The following is a 14,039-nucleotide window of genomic DNA, read 5'->3' on the forward strand; positions in this document are numbered from 1 at the left end:
GGTAAGCGGGTCACTCGTAAATATATAAACCAGTAAGTTTTATCATTTACTTGAGGTTATACTTCAAGTGGTTTCATTAGTTGTACTGTATGTTAATGCCATATAAGAGTGATGAAACCAACTATGTAGATGAAAAGTTACTTGAGATAATAGTTGTCAGTGGTTAAACTGTTAAGTCTTGGAACAGAAGCAAAACCTTGTGAATGAAAACTTGGATGGAGCTTATAACATGTGGGTGCTCCATATTTTATAGATAAACCCTGTTGGTTTTGATGTAGGTCAAAGGTCATGAGAGGTCAATATGTATTAGCAAAATGTGGAAATTTTGTAAACTAAGTGTCTTATTGATGGAGCCATGGATTGATTGAATACTTTGCATGTTGATGGCCAATATTCAGTAGATAAAGCCAAGTGGTTTTAGCAGCTATAGGTCATAGGCCAGTTGGGGTTATCCAAAGTCTATATTTTAACAATGCCTACAGCAGGGATGTAAGTCCTCCGTATTTTTACGGAAATCCGTTTTTTTTTTTTAAATTCCATTAAAGTTTCCACAAAATTGTACGAATATCAAGCACACAACGCGGCAAAAATGCCTGGCCCGTTGCAGCAAGCTAACTTCAATTTTCACTCATCGATCAACCAAAATACCATACCCTGTTACACATCGCATTGCAATGTACAACATTGTGCCATGTGAACATCGTTGCGTACGTACGAACTTCAAATCGCCATAGCTCATTTCTGTCGTAGAAAAACCTTGCCTAGTTCACATCTTCTTAACTGCTGGTGCTCGACATAAGTTTCGGAATTAACGCTTGTGATATTTGTGAGCGGTGGAAATCTATGGGATACGCATATGATAGTTGATATTCGTGATCGCATTCGAGTGTGAGATTGTTTTTTATTTCGGAGTTCGCATGCGACGTAATCGTAACTTTGAGCTAGCCTAACATAACGATAGTGTGTAAGTAGTCAGAACTAGGAGTAGGATGTGTTAGCGCTAATACTTTTGAGCTAGCCTAACATAACGATAGTGTGTAAGTAGTCAGAGCTAGGAGTAGGATGTGTTAGGACGGCATTCACCCGGGGGTCTCCGAATAGTTTTCCGTATTTTTGGGGGGGCTGCACTTACATCCCTGCTACAGGCAATAACTCAACAATAGCAAACTAAAATAGATCTCAAAAATGGTTTTAATTAATTCCCTCCATACTGAATGGCTATTATGAAGAAAATAAAGTGTTTTTGTGTGCAGTGGAGGACTGGATGTCATATATGTTACTTTAGGGAAGCAGCTAGAGCTGTCAGAAAAGTGGAAACATTTTAATCAGTGTCTGAAGTAAGGTAATTCTGACATGTCTCAAAATGCAGCTGATATTAAAATGTTTTGTATTTCTGGTTCCTATTTTTATCAAGCCCATACATATGCATAGATCTGCAATTTGTGCCATTTGTCAGTATGTCATGGTTAGTTGTTAATTTTGTTATCAAGTATTTTATACTGTATATGTTTTATTGCTACACCCATTCCAGGGTCTGGAGATGTACGACTAATTAATGGTTATACTCCAGGCGAAGGAACCGTCCAGATATATTACAATAAAGAATGGGGAACAATCTGCGATGACAATTTTGACCTACAAGACGGTCATGTGATCTGCCGCCAGCTCGGCTATAGTGGAGCTCTGGAGTACCAATCCAGTGCTTACTATGGTTCAGGAGATGGACCCATTCTGTATGAATTAGATTGCAGTGGTTGGGAGGACAGCTGGAGGGATTGTAACTACAATGACTGGGAGACCAGTTCCTGCTCACATTATGAAGATATAGGATTACAATGTACACATGATATTGGTGAGTATCAAAGGGTTTATGTATTATATGAAGATCTTCTGTATACCCATCATTTTATTGGTTACGATGTTGACGGTTCAGTAACCTTTGCAATCGTGCTGTCATGGCACTGGCAAACTTCTATAAAATGACCACTGATTTTCAGCAAGAAAGCAAAGTTTTTACATGTTGTGCTTGCATACCCAGCCATCTGTCTGTTGTCATTCTGTAATCTCCCAGTTCTAAAAAGCTTCCAGTCAATTTCAATACTCTTGCTTCCTTATACCATCAGGTAGTTTCAATTGTGATTATTGCAAATATAAAAAGTCACTTCAGGTGGTATTGTAGGCACTGTTCTCATGATGGTTGTTTGTATGTTTCTTTTTGTTTTGTCTTTTTTTTCTGTTTTGGGGGAGACTTTCCATTACTTTGTGATGTTACCATGGCTGGTTCTCATTCATAGTTTCAGGATGCTTCATAAATCTTAAAATAAGATTAAGAAAAGGAAGTGCTTTTGTGTGCAGTGGAGGTCAAAGGTTACTTGAGGGAAGCAGCTAGAGCTGTCAAAATGTGGAAACATTGTAAGACAGTATCTAAAGTAAGGTAATTCTGACATATCTCAAATGCAGCTGATATTAAAATGTTTTGTATTTCTGGTTCCTATTTTGATCAAGCCCATACATATGCATATATCTGCAATTTGTACCATTTGTCAGTATGTCATGGTTAGTTGTTAATTTTGTTATCAAGTATGTTATACTGTATATGTTTTATAGCTACACCCATTCCAGTGTCTGGAGATGTACGACTAATTAATGGTATATATACTCCAGACGAAGGAACAGTCCAGATATATTACAATAACGAATGGGGAACAATCTGCGATGACAGTTTTGACCTGCAAGACGGTCATGTGATCTGCCGCCAGCTCGGCTATAGTCGAGCTCTGCAGTACCAATCCGATGCTTACTATGGTGAAGGAGATGGACCCATTCTGTATGGCCTATATTGCAGTGGTAGGGAGGACAGCTGGAGGGGTTGTAACTACTATGGCTGGGACACCAGTTCCTGCTCACATAGTGAAGATGTAGGATTACAATGTACACATGATATTGGTGAGTATCAAAGGGTTTATGTATTATAGCGAGATCTTCTGTATACCCATCATATTATTGGTTACAATGTTGAAGGCTCAGTAACCTTTGCAATCGTGCTGGTGTGTGTTGGTGGGTGCAGGGGCATAGGTGAGTGTGTATGCGACGTCCTAAACATGATATCTCAAGATGGGTTACCTCTGCAGTTCTCATGTGGCATGTGGCTTCTAAATTAGTACAAGAACCCTATTGCTTTGGGCGGAGGTCAAAGGTCATTTTGGGTCATCATAGGGGAAAATTAGAAAATTAAAAAATGCTGTGTCTCCATGACCTGAACATCAATGGAGCTCATATATGCAAAGTTTGATAGCCTTATTGTAGTGTAACATTTTATACAATTTCATGTAGTTCAGAGTTCATTAAAGGCAGGAATGAAAGGTTAAAACTTGATATACTTATAAACACGATATCTCCAGATAGAACACTTAATTGGCTCTCATATTTTGCATGCGGCTTCCCTATAATAAGTAAAAGAAGATTCCTGTTTTTGGTGGAGGTCAATGGTCGTTTGGGGTCATCAAAGGTCACACTCTGGAAAGCCTTATACACACAAACCTTGTACAACAGGATATCCCAAGATAGTTTACATCACATGGAATATATTTGGCTAGTCTCCTTCTTATAGTGAGTACAAGAACCCTATTATTATTGAGTGGATGTAACTGTCATTTGGGGTCAGTATACAGTAGGTCCGTAAGTATCTTACTGATGGAGTCATGGTTTGATAGAATACTTTGCATGTTGATGGCCAATATTTAGTAGATAAAGCCAAGTGGTTATAGCAGAGGTCATAGGTCAGTTGGGGTTATCGAAGGTCTATATATTAAAAATGCATACAGACAATAACTCAACAAGAGCAAACTGAAATAGATCTCATAAATGGGTTTTAATTAGTTCCCTCCATACTGAATGGCTATTAAGAAGAAAAGAATTTTTTTTGTGTGCAGTGGAGGACTGGAGGTCATATATGTTACTTGGGGAAGCAGCTAGAGCTGTCAAAATGTGGAACATTTTAAGCAGTATCAGAAGTAAGGTAATTCTGACATGTCTCAAAATGCAACTGATATTAAAATGTTTTGTATTTCTGGTTCCTATTTCTGTCAAGCCCATACATATACAAAGAGATCTGCAATTTGTGCCATTTGTTACTGTGTATCAGTATGTCATGGTTAGTTTGTAGAATGGTCCATCAAAATACACTGATAAACATAAAATTTAATTGAGTATAAATACGATAATTATCCTGAGTAAGCAAAGTATGTAGATGTTTATCTTTCATCCATATTCCTCAGGTTTTGCACAACTTCAAACATTCATCATTAACTATTGGCTATTACAAGCTCCAGGTCTATCATTGGATTTGGGTTACTTTAACAGCACACACCATTGATGAATAAATATCACTTTAAAATAAATCAAAAAGAGGTTAACCAGATGCTTTTGCAGACTTTGTGTTATGATTATATTAAATGGTTGTCTATGCATCATCCTTCAAGATTCTTACTGAAATATATTCACATACAGGATCCAGTTCAACTTCTGTCACTGGATTAGTGGTCACTGCAATCATTGTCATCTTAATCGGCGTCTGTTGCTGTAGTATCTGTGCTGCTGTGATAAAGAATTCAAGGCAGCCAAGATCTTCAGCAACTGCTGCGGGGACTCACCAACAGGTGCCCCATCAGACAAATCAGATGGCTGCGATACAACCACTCCCGACATCAGGTCAAACAACCCAAACCGCAGTGGGAGATAATCCACCCCCATACATGGAAGTGATGTCTAGCCCTATGAAGTATCCACCACCAGGCACTCAGAGTAACCCAGCATACCCCCCACAGACCTATCCTCAACAACCAACTGCAACCCAACCAGCCATTGTTCCCTACCCTACACAGCAAGCACCTGTTCCTTACCCTACACAGGCAGCCCCAAACCCACAGCAACCAACTGTTGCCCCATACCCACAGCAACCCACTGTTGCCCCATACTTACAGCAACCAACTACTGTTCCTTACCCACAGCAACTCCCCAATGCTCCATACCCACAACAACCCACTGTTGTTCCTGCTCAGTCATATCCAGCTGCTGTGCCTCAGGGGTACCCTCCTCAGAATAATCAAGCAGAGCTGTACCCACAACAGAGTAACCCGACAGTGCCACAGAATGGAGAGTTGAACAATGTATCACCCTCAGCTCCACCAATGCAGTCTCAGCCTGAGTAAAAATCTCAAATCACATCAAGAGTAGAAACTGACCCCATTTATGAAGGACCTTCTGACAGTGACCCCTTTGAATGGTCTGTACTAACCCTTGTGTTCCTGAAATAATGTAGTACTATAATGTTTGTATTGGGGACATCCATTTGGATCTGGTCTTTTTCTACTTGCTCATATTCAACATTAGCGTTTTAAGGGAATTTTTCTTTTTGATAGTGTTTGTTTGCCTTGTATGTATGTGATAGCTTGTTTGTAAACACAATAACACCTATCATTAGCTTCTACCTTAATGAGCAGAAGTAATATTTTTCAGTGGAGGATAATTGTCAGTAAAAATTAAAGTCTGAAAAATTGTAAATTTATGAGCTCTAATTTATTAAGGTGCTTTGATGTACTTTATACTTGGTATATGGATCCAACTTATTGCGTATAAATATATCATATTGTGTTCTTTTGAGGAGGTCAAAGATCAACAGAGGTCAAAGTCCGAGCTTTGTGAACTTGTTAGTTCCAATATTATAGCTTGAATGAACTTGACATCTGGTATTAGGATCCACCTTATTAATAAAACTCTTCTTGTGTGCAGAAAGGTATTGAGCAAAGTTTGTTAAGTTATATTTAGTTTAATATCAATAATTGATTTATGGTACCATTGTGACAACAACCAATTTTAATATTGCAGAGGCTGATATCACCAACAGTTACTATGTACTTTCTTTATTCATTTGATAATTTGAAGTCCTAACTAATGAACAAAGGTCGAGGTTTTAAGTGAACAATATATTTGAGGCTAATATTTGTGAAATTGTATAGTAAGTCTTCTTTGTGGATAATGCTTATTTTTGCAACCATTTTAGAGGCTATACTCAATCAACAGTAAATCATATTTTGGAGTCGAAACTTATGATGGAAAGTTGCAATATTGAGATAACCTTATCATTGCATGTTCTTATGAGACTTTTGTAGATTTTGTGACTATTTTAGAGACTAGTATACATAAGTGAAATGGCATCATTAGGGACTTGATTTTATCTGTATCATAATTGTGATATTTTTCACTAAGGCATCAAAAGTTTGTCATGATATTTGCAGAATTTTTGGTATATACAGTACTCTAGACCAATCAATGAAGTGAATATAAACAAGGTTAAGACAAAAAAACAAGAGCAGTCATGATAAACAGATGAGTTTTATGTTGGAACTTAAAACAATCAAAAGTAAGTAAAATACCAAGTGCAGGCGGCAGGGCGTTCCATACACATGGTTGCGCGAATATGAAACGACCCTACCACCATAAAACTTAGACTTTCTCAATGGTTGGTGGAGGGCCAGGGTTTGAGTGATGAATGCACCCACCACAACACCATGTCAATAGTTCTCAGTGAGTGGAAATGTCTAGCAGGATTCATTGTCATTCATCCAGAAAGTAATTTTATTCTTCCTTTTCACAAATATTGAACGGTTATTAACTGCCAGATTTACATGGCAGTCAAGCCTATATAACTATAGAAAATCAGTCTTAATGCTTCTTTTTTTCTTATTTCATTTGAAAGCTCAGAGCTATTTTTAAACCTTCTGCATTTGTATGTGACCGTACTACATCTCAGCCACAATGCAGTATTGTGTCAATAGTCACCAAGACTTCAGTATCGTCTTGCAACTGAGCTCCACAAACTGAATTACAGATGAGTCCTCGATCACAACAACTGTTATATTTGCTTTTGGTTCATGACCAGTGCTTGTTTAGGTCACTTGCAAAATGATAGTAGCCTACTGTGATTGGTAACATTTGCTGAAGCTGGGCAGTTGTACAGCCTTAAACAAACATACTGCGCCCTGGGTGTTACTAAAACGAATGACAATTGCGTTACACATAAAAAATGACAACATGTTGTACACACTAAAAAATTGCGTTGACTAAAACGAGTGACAGTAATGACAGCACAGACATTTGCTTCAACCGGATATCACAGTTCAGACTTCGTGGGTATCTAGATCTAGTAAAGTACAGATAAGATAAACACGCACCTAAGCTTATAGTAAGCGAAATTGTAAGTCTGATTTTAAAAAGTAAATTTAACGTCATTTTTCCGATATTAATTGTTAGAAACTAACAACACTATAATCTTGAAACGGCTTCAGTTATCTTTCTATGTAAATCTACAGAGGTAAAAAGCACAGCACTCAAGCGCATTCTTACACAAAAACTTTCCCTGTGGTTTCTATCCGTAAATTACACCAAAACCCTGCAACCACGTAACATGGGATTTTCCTCAAATCAGTTTGGCACAGAAAACCAATAACCGCATTTACTCCACTCCGTTGATCATTCTATCTCTTCTCAACACTGTCCTTCGTTGTCATTCGCTGTCATTTACGATGGCCCATTAGGGCCATAGTGAGAAAAAAAATTGTCAAGTAAAAAAAAAAAATCAAGTGAGAAATTGATAAGTGAAAAAAAAAAAAAATTCCAACCATAGAATTAATATGTCATGACAGATTATTTAATCTGTCGTAACAGATAATTTAATCTGTCGTAACAGATTATATAATCTGTCGTAACAGATTATTTAATCTGTCGTAACAGAATATATAATCTGTCGTAACAGATTATTTAATCTGTCGTAACAGATTATTTAATCTGTCGTAACAGATTATTTTAATCTGTCGTAACAGATTATTTAATCTGTCTAGTCTACGCCAGGCGATGAACGACGAAAAAACACACACGAGTATTGAAGTGTATAGAATATATATATCCAAACCCAAGCCTGGGCACGAGAAGGGAGAACTCCAACATAATAACGCTGAACAATACCACGGAGAGGCGTTAACTGCTACAACACAATGCACGCTGCACGTGCAACATATACAGTAGCGCATAGCGCATGATACATTGTACGGGGACTTTGATGTGCCACGTTAAAGCTGCTTTAAATAAAATTAATGCCCATGAGGTCATCCGTTTGTGTACGAGGAAGGGGATATAGATGAGTTTATACGGGGTATCAAAATTACATAAGTTCTTTCTAGTAATCATTTTCCTTCCGTCAGTTTCGCTTTTTCCAAATATTCTGGACTTTGAAAATCTAAGGACATGTTTGTGAATCAATGGTGGCGCTGTCCTCGCTACAGGATCCCCCCCCCCACCTTGTTTCGGACCTGGCTATATTTCTGTGAGCGTCTCTGTTATCATACATGTTTTCAATGACTAAGCTATCATGTGATCGTGCACAGTTACACAAACTTGTAATGTAAAGTAGATGTATAGAGGAAATGCATGATAATTGTTCTAATCAAAATAGCCTAAAAAATAACTTTATTTCAGAGATATTCGTGATTTCACCATATAGGTTCGGCAAGTCAGAGATCAAGAGCCAAGCATTGCAGCTTCCACTGCTAGTTTGGACCAACTCAGGTCATGCAAACTTTCGTTAAAAAAAAACATTTAATAGGTTATGTGGGACGGAAAACCTGAATGAGACAAATTCCCACCCTGCCGTTTGAAAATCCACCTTTTAGTATACGCGTAATGCTGTATAGAAGTCCCAAACAGCAAGTTCCGAACCAAAGAACGATTACTAAGCGTTCTAACGGGGATAATTCAAGTTCAAATTGGATATAGGGATTTGCCTCCCACGGATATCTCACCCCCCCCCCCCCCCGTTGCTACATTTACCTCAACAATAGAGCTGTAACTTATCATCCAAAGTATTCACACTTCCAGTATATTAAAAAAGATAACCTATTTTAAATATTATCAACTGATTTCACCTTTTCAAATGATATCACCTTTCAGCGTTAAAATATTTTTTTCTGATCAACAATTCCTAACATTCCCTATATGAAGAACCCTCCCTATATTATTTTTAATTCTTACGCTTTCATACCCTCGAAAATAGGAAAACACATCATTTATTCGTCTAGAATTTAAAAATGGTAAATATTTCTTTTCATGTCATAAAAGAAAATTTGGCAAAAAATTGTTGCTTTGAGAATCAGGAATTGTGACAATGTGTTTTAATATCATCGTGGCATACATTGTTACCATTCTGATAAACTTTCAATGTCCTGTCCTAGCTTTCGATACATTAGCACGCAGCTGAAGTTTGAAAATGTAGCACCAAAAGTAAACTAGAAGCAAACGGGCGTAATTCCATCAATGCACATCGCCGTAATAAATTTGTTTTTTTCACCAAAATTTACCCCAAAAATTGCGTTCTTAAAATTTGGCGGTGCCAATGGTGCCACGTATGGATTTATGCAGTTCCACGTCATTATGTGGCGGGAACCATTTTGTTAACATATAAGGTTCACATAATTTTATACTGCATTTTGGTCGGTTTTGGCGTTCCACACTCTTGCTTGATGTGTGTAGCCAATATAAACACACTACCATAGTCGTTTCCTCATAGTTACAGGAATGCAGGATAAATCGACCCAAAAATTCATTTGCTTGCAATCTGAACTAACTGACATTTCGCTCATAGAAGAAGTAATATGGCACGTCAAATTCTCCGTACAATGGTATTCCATCTATGTGTGATTGATTAATCTGTTACGAAAGAATATATAATCAGTTACGACAGATTAAACAATCTGTTACGACAGATTAAATAATCTGTTACGACAGATTAAATATGTTACGACACATGAAATAATCTGTTACGACAGATTATATCATCTGTTACGGCAGATTAAATGATCTGTCATGACATTAATTCTTTGGTTGGAATTTTTTTTCTTTCAATTGTCATTTTTTTTTTCACTTATCAATTTTTCACTTGATTTTTTTTTTTTACTTGACAATTTTTTTTTCTCACTATGGCCCAAATGTGCCATCGTAGTCATTCGCTGTCATTCGCGAATGATATTTAACCCTGTACAAAGTCAATTGTCATTCGTTTCAGGTTGTCCCTGCGCCCGACCATCCACATTTTGTCATGTTAACAGCATTGCAGTCTAGTCCAGTCGCACTCATGCTGGCAGTGTGCAGTCAGAATTATACTATGAAATTTGTTTAAGATTAACATAATATATTCAGATATTAATCCAGAATTACAAATAATAGAAGGTCATCTATGTCAATCACATTTTCATTTTATTTTATTTTTTAATCATATATTGCCAATTATTTACTTCGGGGAATAAAAAATATTAACACTAAAGAATAACAAACACAAGACTGTCCTGTCCTTTTTCTGTTGCTGCTTTATTTAATAAATGACATTTTAAACATAATGAGACATGCAAACCCATAACCTTAATACAGGTAAGTATGCCCTTTCAAGCTAGCAACCCGATAAATGCAAACAAAGAACAATGGCTATTGAAAGTTTCGGTTCGCATTTGACTTATAATTAGTTTCAAAATGCATACATCGTGTTTCAGATCAGCCAGCCAATTTCCCCAGGAGGTACTGTAAGCTGCAGAATTAGCCCCCAAACGCGCATGCTCATGGAAAGAAACTGAGGGAAATCCCTTTTTGACTACTGCCTGTTAGCTCTGCATCAAAAAAAAAAGAGAGAAAAAAGTACACTGGCCTTGCGTTAGTGTAGATCAGTGCATTAGATGGAGATGCGTAGACGGAGAGAAAATGGTTGTGTCATTTACAGTTGGACTTAAAATGCAACTTTTGGCAGTTTGGGGATTGAAAATAATGAGATTTTAATTTAGACGACTTTCATTTCAAGTTCCGATGTCATAAAGGAGACTAACTTGGTGAGATAGGCAATAAAAGTTCGTGAATTTCAAAGTTACCTCGAGACCTAGTCTAGGACTATATAAATAACGGCTAGGTGTAACTACTGTAGTTCTAGACGTATATATGACAGTTCAATTAACATCAGTGTCTATGGGCAGTCCATACTATGCGCTTAAGGGTAAAAAACATTTGATATGAGCCTACGCAGGTAGCCAACGTAAGCATAATTTTGCAATTTGTAAAATTGCTTCCAATTAGTTGTAACAACAGTATACTGTAGCTCATAATTGAAAGTCTATAACATATGTTAAGTACCCTTAACAATATGCATAGGCCTACTGTGTGTAATTGTAGCCTAGAATACATGCATCTGTAGGCCTATACAGTTTTCTGTTTTGTGCAGGGAATAATTTATCAGCATTTGGGCAAATTGCAATAGAAGTCCAAAAATGTATGATCCTTTTTGACAACATGAACCAATTGATTTTAAAGAAAATATTATTAAGAGTCAAAAAAACTTCTTCATGAAAATTGAACACCAAATTATTTTTGAGTGTTTATTTAATTGTTGGTCACTTCTGCCATGTGCTATGCATAACAAAAAATAAATGTCAAAACAGACTAGATAATTTATTTTCTACCATTATGCAGTCACAGTGACAAATGGACTTTCAACATCTTACCAAGAAAGGCAATGGGGTGAAGTTGATATTACTCAGCTGTCCGTTGGCTTCTACACTCAGTCAAGGTACTGTAAGAGTATATGATTGTACTTGAATATTTAGGACAATGTAGTGATGCTCACATCATCAGCTGTTGTACATAAAAGTCAAGTATTGCTCTACTGTAAGTCCTCATTCCCATGTAACAAATTTTGCCATTGTTAGAACTTCAGATGGGATATTGATGTTCTAGTTTTGTGATATGTATATACTATGGCATAAATACCTACAGGTTGCAATCTTTCTGTAGTTTATGATCACAGATACAACCATATGACAAAATGGAAAATCATTGTTTTTGGAACTAATTTCAAATGTTAAATTGCATGCATTTGTACATGTACAGTATGTGTGTCTTAAATGTTAAAAGGAAAGAAACTTGTGTTAATTTGACACATTCGAAATTGAGAAAATTGTATTATCTACGGTTTGTACTTGTTGAAAAAAATTTAACACAATATATTGATACAAGTTTACAACTTGTTTCATGTCTGCCACAGCCTAATCCCTTTTTCTAGGAATGTTTCCAAATTTCACACATTGGATGTCTTGCCATAGGTTGCTACAGATTTATGAGTATATCCACAGTTATATGACAAGCCACAAGATGGTAACTTGTGATATCTGAAGGGGAGATGTGGTAATGAGAGGAGAGCTAAGGCACAATTTTAAATGTACATTGAATGTACAACAGGTACAGTTTAACTACTGATTGTTTCAAATGTGAAGCAATTGTATAATCCTTGTTGAATATGGATTTTGAGCTTACAAGTCTCTAATGTATTTTTACTTTTTATATTTAAGAGAGACAGTAATACAATACTTAGATAAACTAATCATTCTGCCTCTTTCAGATAATGGTGATGTAAGACTTTCATTTTTAATATGTACAGTACCTTCAAGGTTACATTCAGATGATGTATCCTTTCCTACATAATGTGTACAATACCTTCAAGATAACATCCAGATGCTGCATCCTTTCATTTTTATGTGTACAGTACCTTCAAGGTAACATCCATATGCAAGCTGTATCTTTTCCTTCATAATGTGTACAATACCTTCAAGGTAACATCCATAAGCAAGCTGTATCCTTTCATTCATAATGTGTACAATACCTTCAAGGTAACATCCATATGCAAGCTGTATCTTTTCCTTCATAATGTGTACAATACCTTCAAGGTAACATCCATAAGCAAGCTGTATCCTTTCATTCATAATGTGTACAATACCTTCAAGGTAACATCCAGATGCTGCATCCTTTCATTTTTATGTGTACAGTACCTTCAAGGTAACATCCATATGCAAGCTGTATCCTTTCATTCATAATGTGTACAATACCTTCAAGGTAACATCCATATGCAAGCTGTATCTTTTCCTTCATAATGTGTACAATACCTTCAAGGTAACATCCATAAGCAAGCTGTATCCTTTCATTCATAATGTGTACAATACCTTCAAGGTAACATCCATATGCAAGCTGTATCTTTTCCTTCATAATGTGTACAATACCTTCAAGGTAACATCCAATGCAAGCTGTATCCTTTTCCTTCATAATGTGTACAATACCTTCAATGTAACATCCATAAGCAAGCTGTATCCTTTTCATTCATAATGTGTACAATACCTTCAAGGTAACATCCATAAGCAAGCTGTATCCTTTTCATTCATAATGTGTACAATACCTTCAATGTAACATCCATAAGCAAGCTGTATCCTTTTCATTCATAATGTGTACAATACCTTCAAGGTAACATCCATATGCAAGCTGTATCCTTTTCTTCATAATGTGTACAATACCTTCAATGTAACATCCAGATGATGTATCCTTTCCTTCATAATTTGCACAATATATTTCTTGGAAATTTCCACAGAAATGTTGTACTGTAGATGTGACAACTATTTTTTTGCTCTTTTAAGAGAGAAATTCTGGTTAAGTCATCACATATTATGCAAATATCTGTTCTGGATCGGTTGTTATTGTGTTTGCATTCCTCCAAAGTTTATAAAGAAATGCATCCTTGAATGTTAGTTGTGGTTTAAACATGAAATTAAAATTAAAATTGATTTTGTTACTGAAGTCATCCTGTATAAAACACATAAGATCATCTCGGTGGTCTCAAACAGAGGTCACATGTGTACAATCACTTTCAAACTTTCAGCCAAGAGGAAGGAGTTTGTCAGTGATTTCACAGTCACATCATATCAAATAAAGCACTGTGGCTTTCATTCTGTGGTCTTGTCTGGTGGCTGTCTCCCGCACGCAAAATTTTTTCCTAGGAGGGTTAGGGGCAATTACCATTTGTAGGCGTATCCAGACCCTCGCGCATGTGTGTTACTCGTAAAAGTTTATAGCTAGTAGTAGTAGTACATACAGTGTGTGCGACGTGATTCACGTTTTGCACACATGTA

The 14,039-nt window shown here is 36.6% G+C and overlaps 1 protein-coding gene across 14 annotated transcripts in view; it reads left to right on the forward strand.

The window, feature by feature from the left end:
- Positions 1 to 14,039, forward strand: part of LOC139963230 (scavenger receptor cysteine-rich domain-containing group B protein-like) — a 36,388-nt gene that overhangs the window by 16,997 nt on the left and 5,352 nt on the right. For 10 of the 14 annotated variants that reach the window (XM_071963821.1, XM_071963822.1, XM_071963827.1 and 7 more), the window contains 4 exons: positions 1,532 to 1,852; positions 2,608 to 2,946; positions 4,510 to 10,925; positions 11,560 to 11,656. In XM_071963821.1, coding sequence (XP_071819922.1) covers positions 1,532 to 1,852; positions 2,608 to 2,946; positions 4,510 to 5,210 — 1,361 coding nt within the window. In that variant the 3' untranslated portion in view covers positions 5,211 to 10,925; positions 11,560 to 11,656. Of the gene's footprint in view, positions 1 to 1,531; positions 1,853 to 2,607; positions 2,947 to 4,509; positions 10,944 to 11,559; positions 11,657 to 14,039 lie in introns of all 14 variants that reach the window. The other 4 variants (XM_071963828.1, XM_071963823.1, XM_071963833.1 and 1 more) reach the window with 4 other exon arrangements.

This window comes from Apostichopus japonicus, chromosome 21 (genome assembly GCF_037975245.1).
Source record: "Apostichopus japonicus isolate 1M-3 chromosome 21, ASM3797524v1, whole genome shotgun sequence".
Classification (NCBI taxonomy): Eukaryota; Metazoa; Echinodermata; class Holothuroidea; order Aspidochirotida; family Stichopodidae; genus Apostichopus; species Apostichopus japonicus.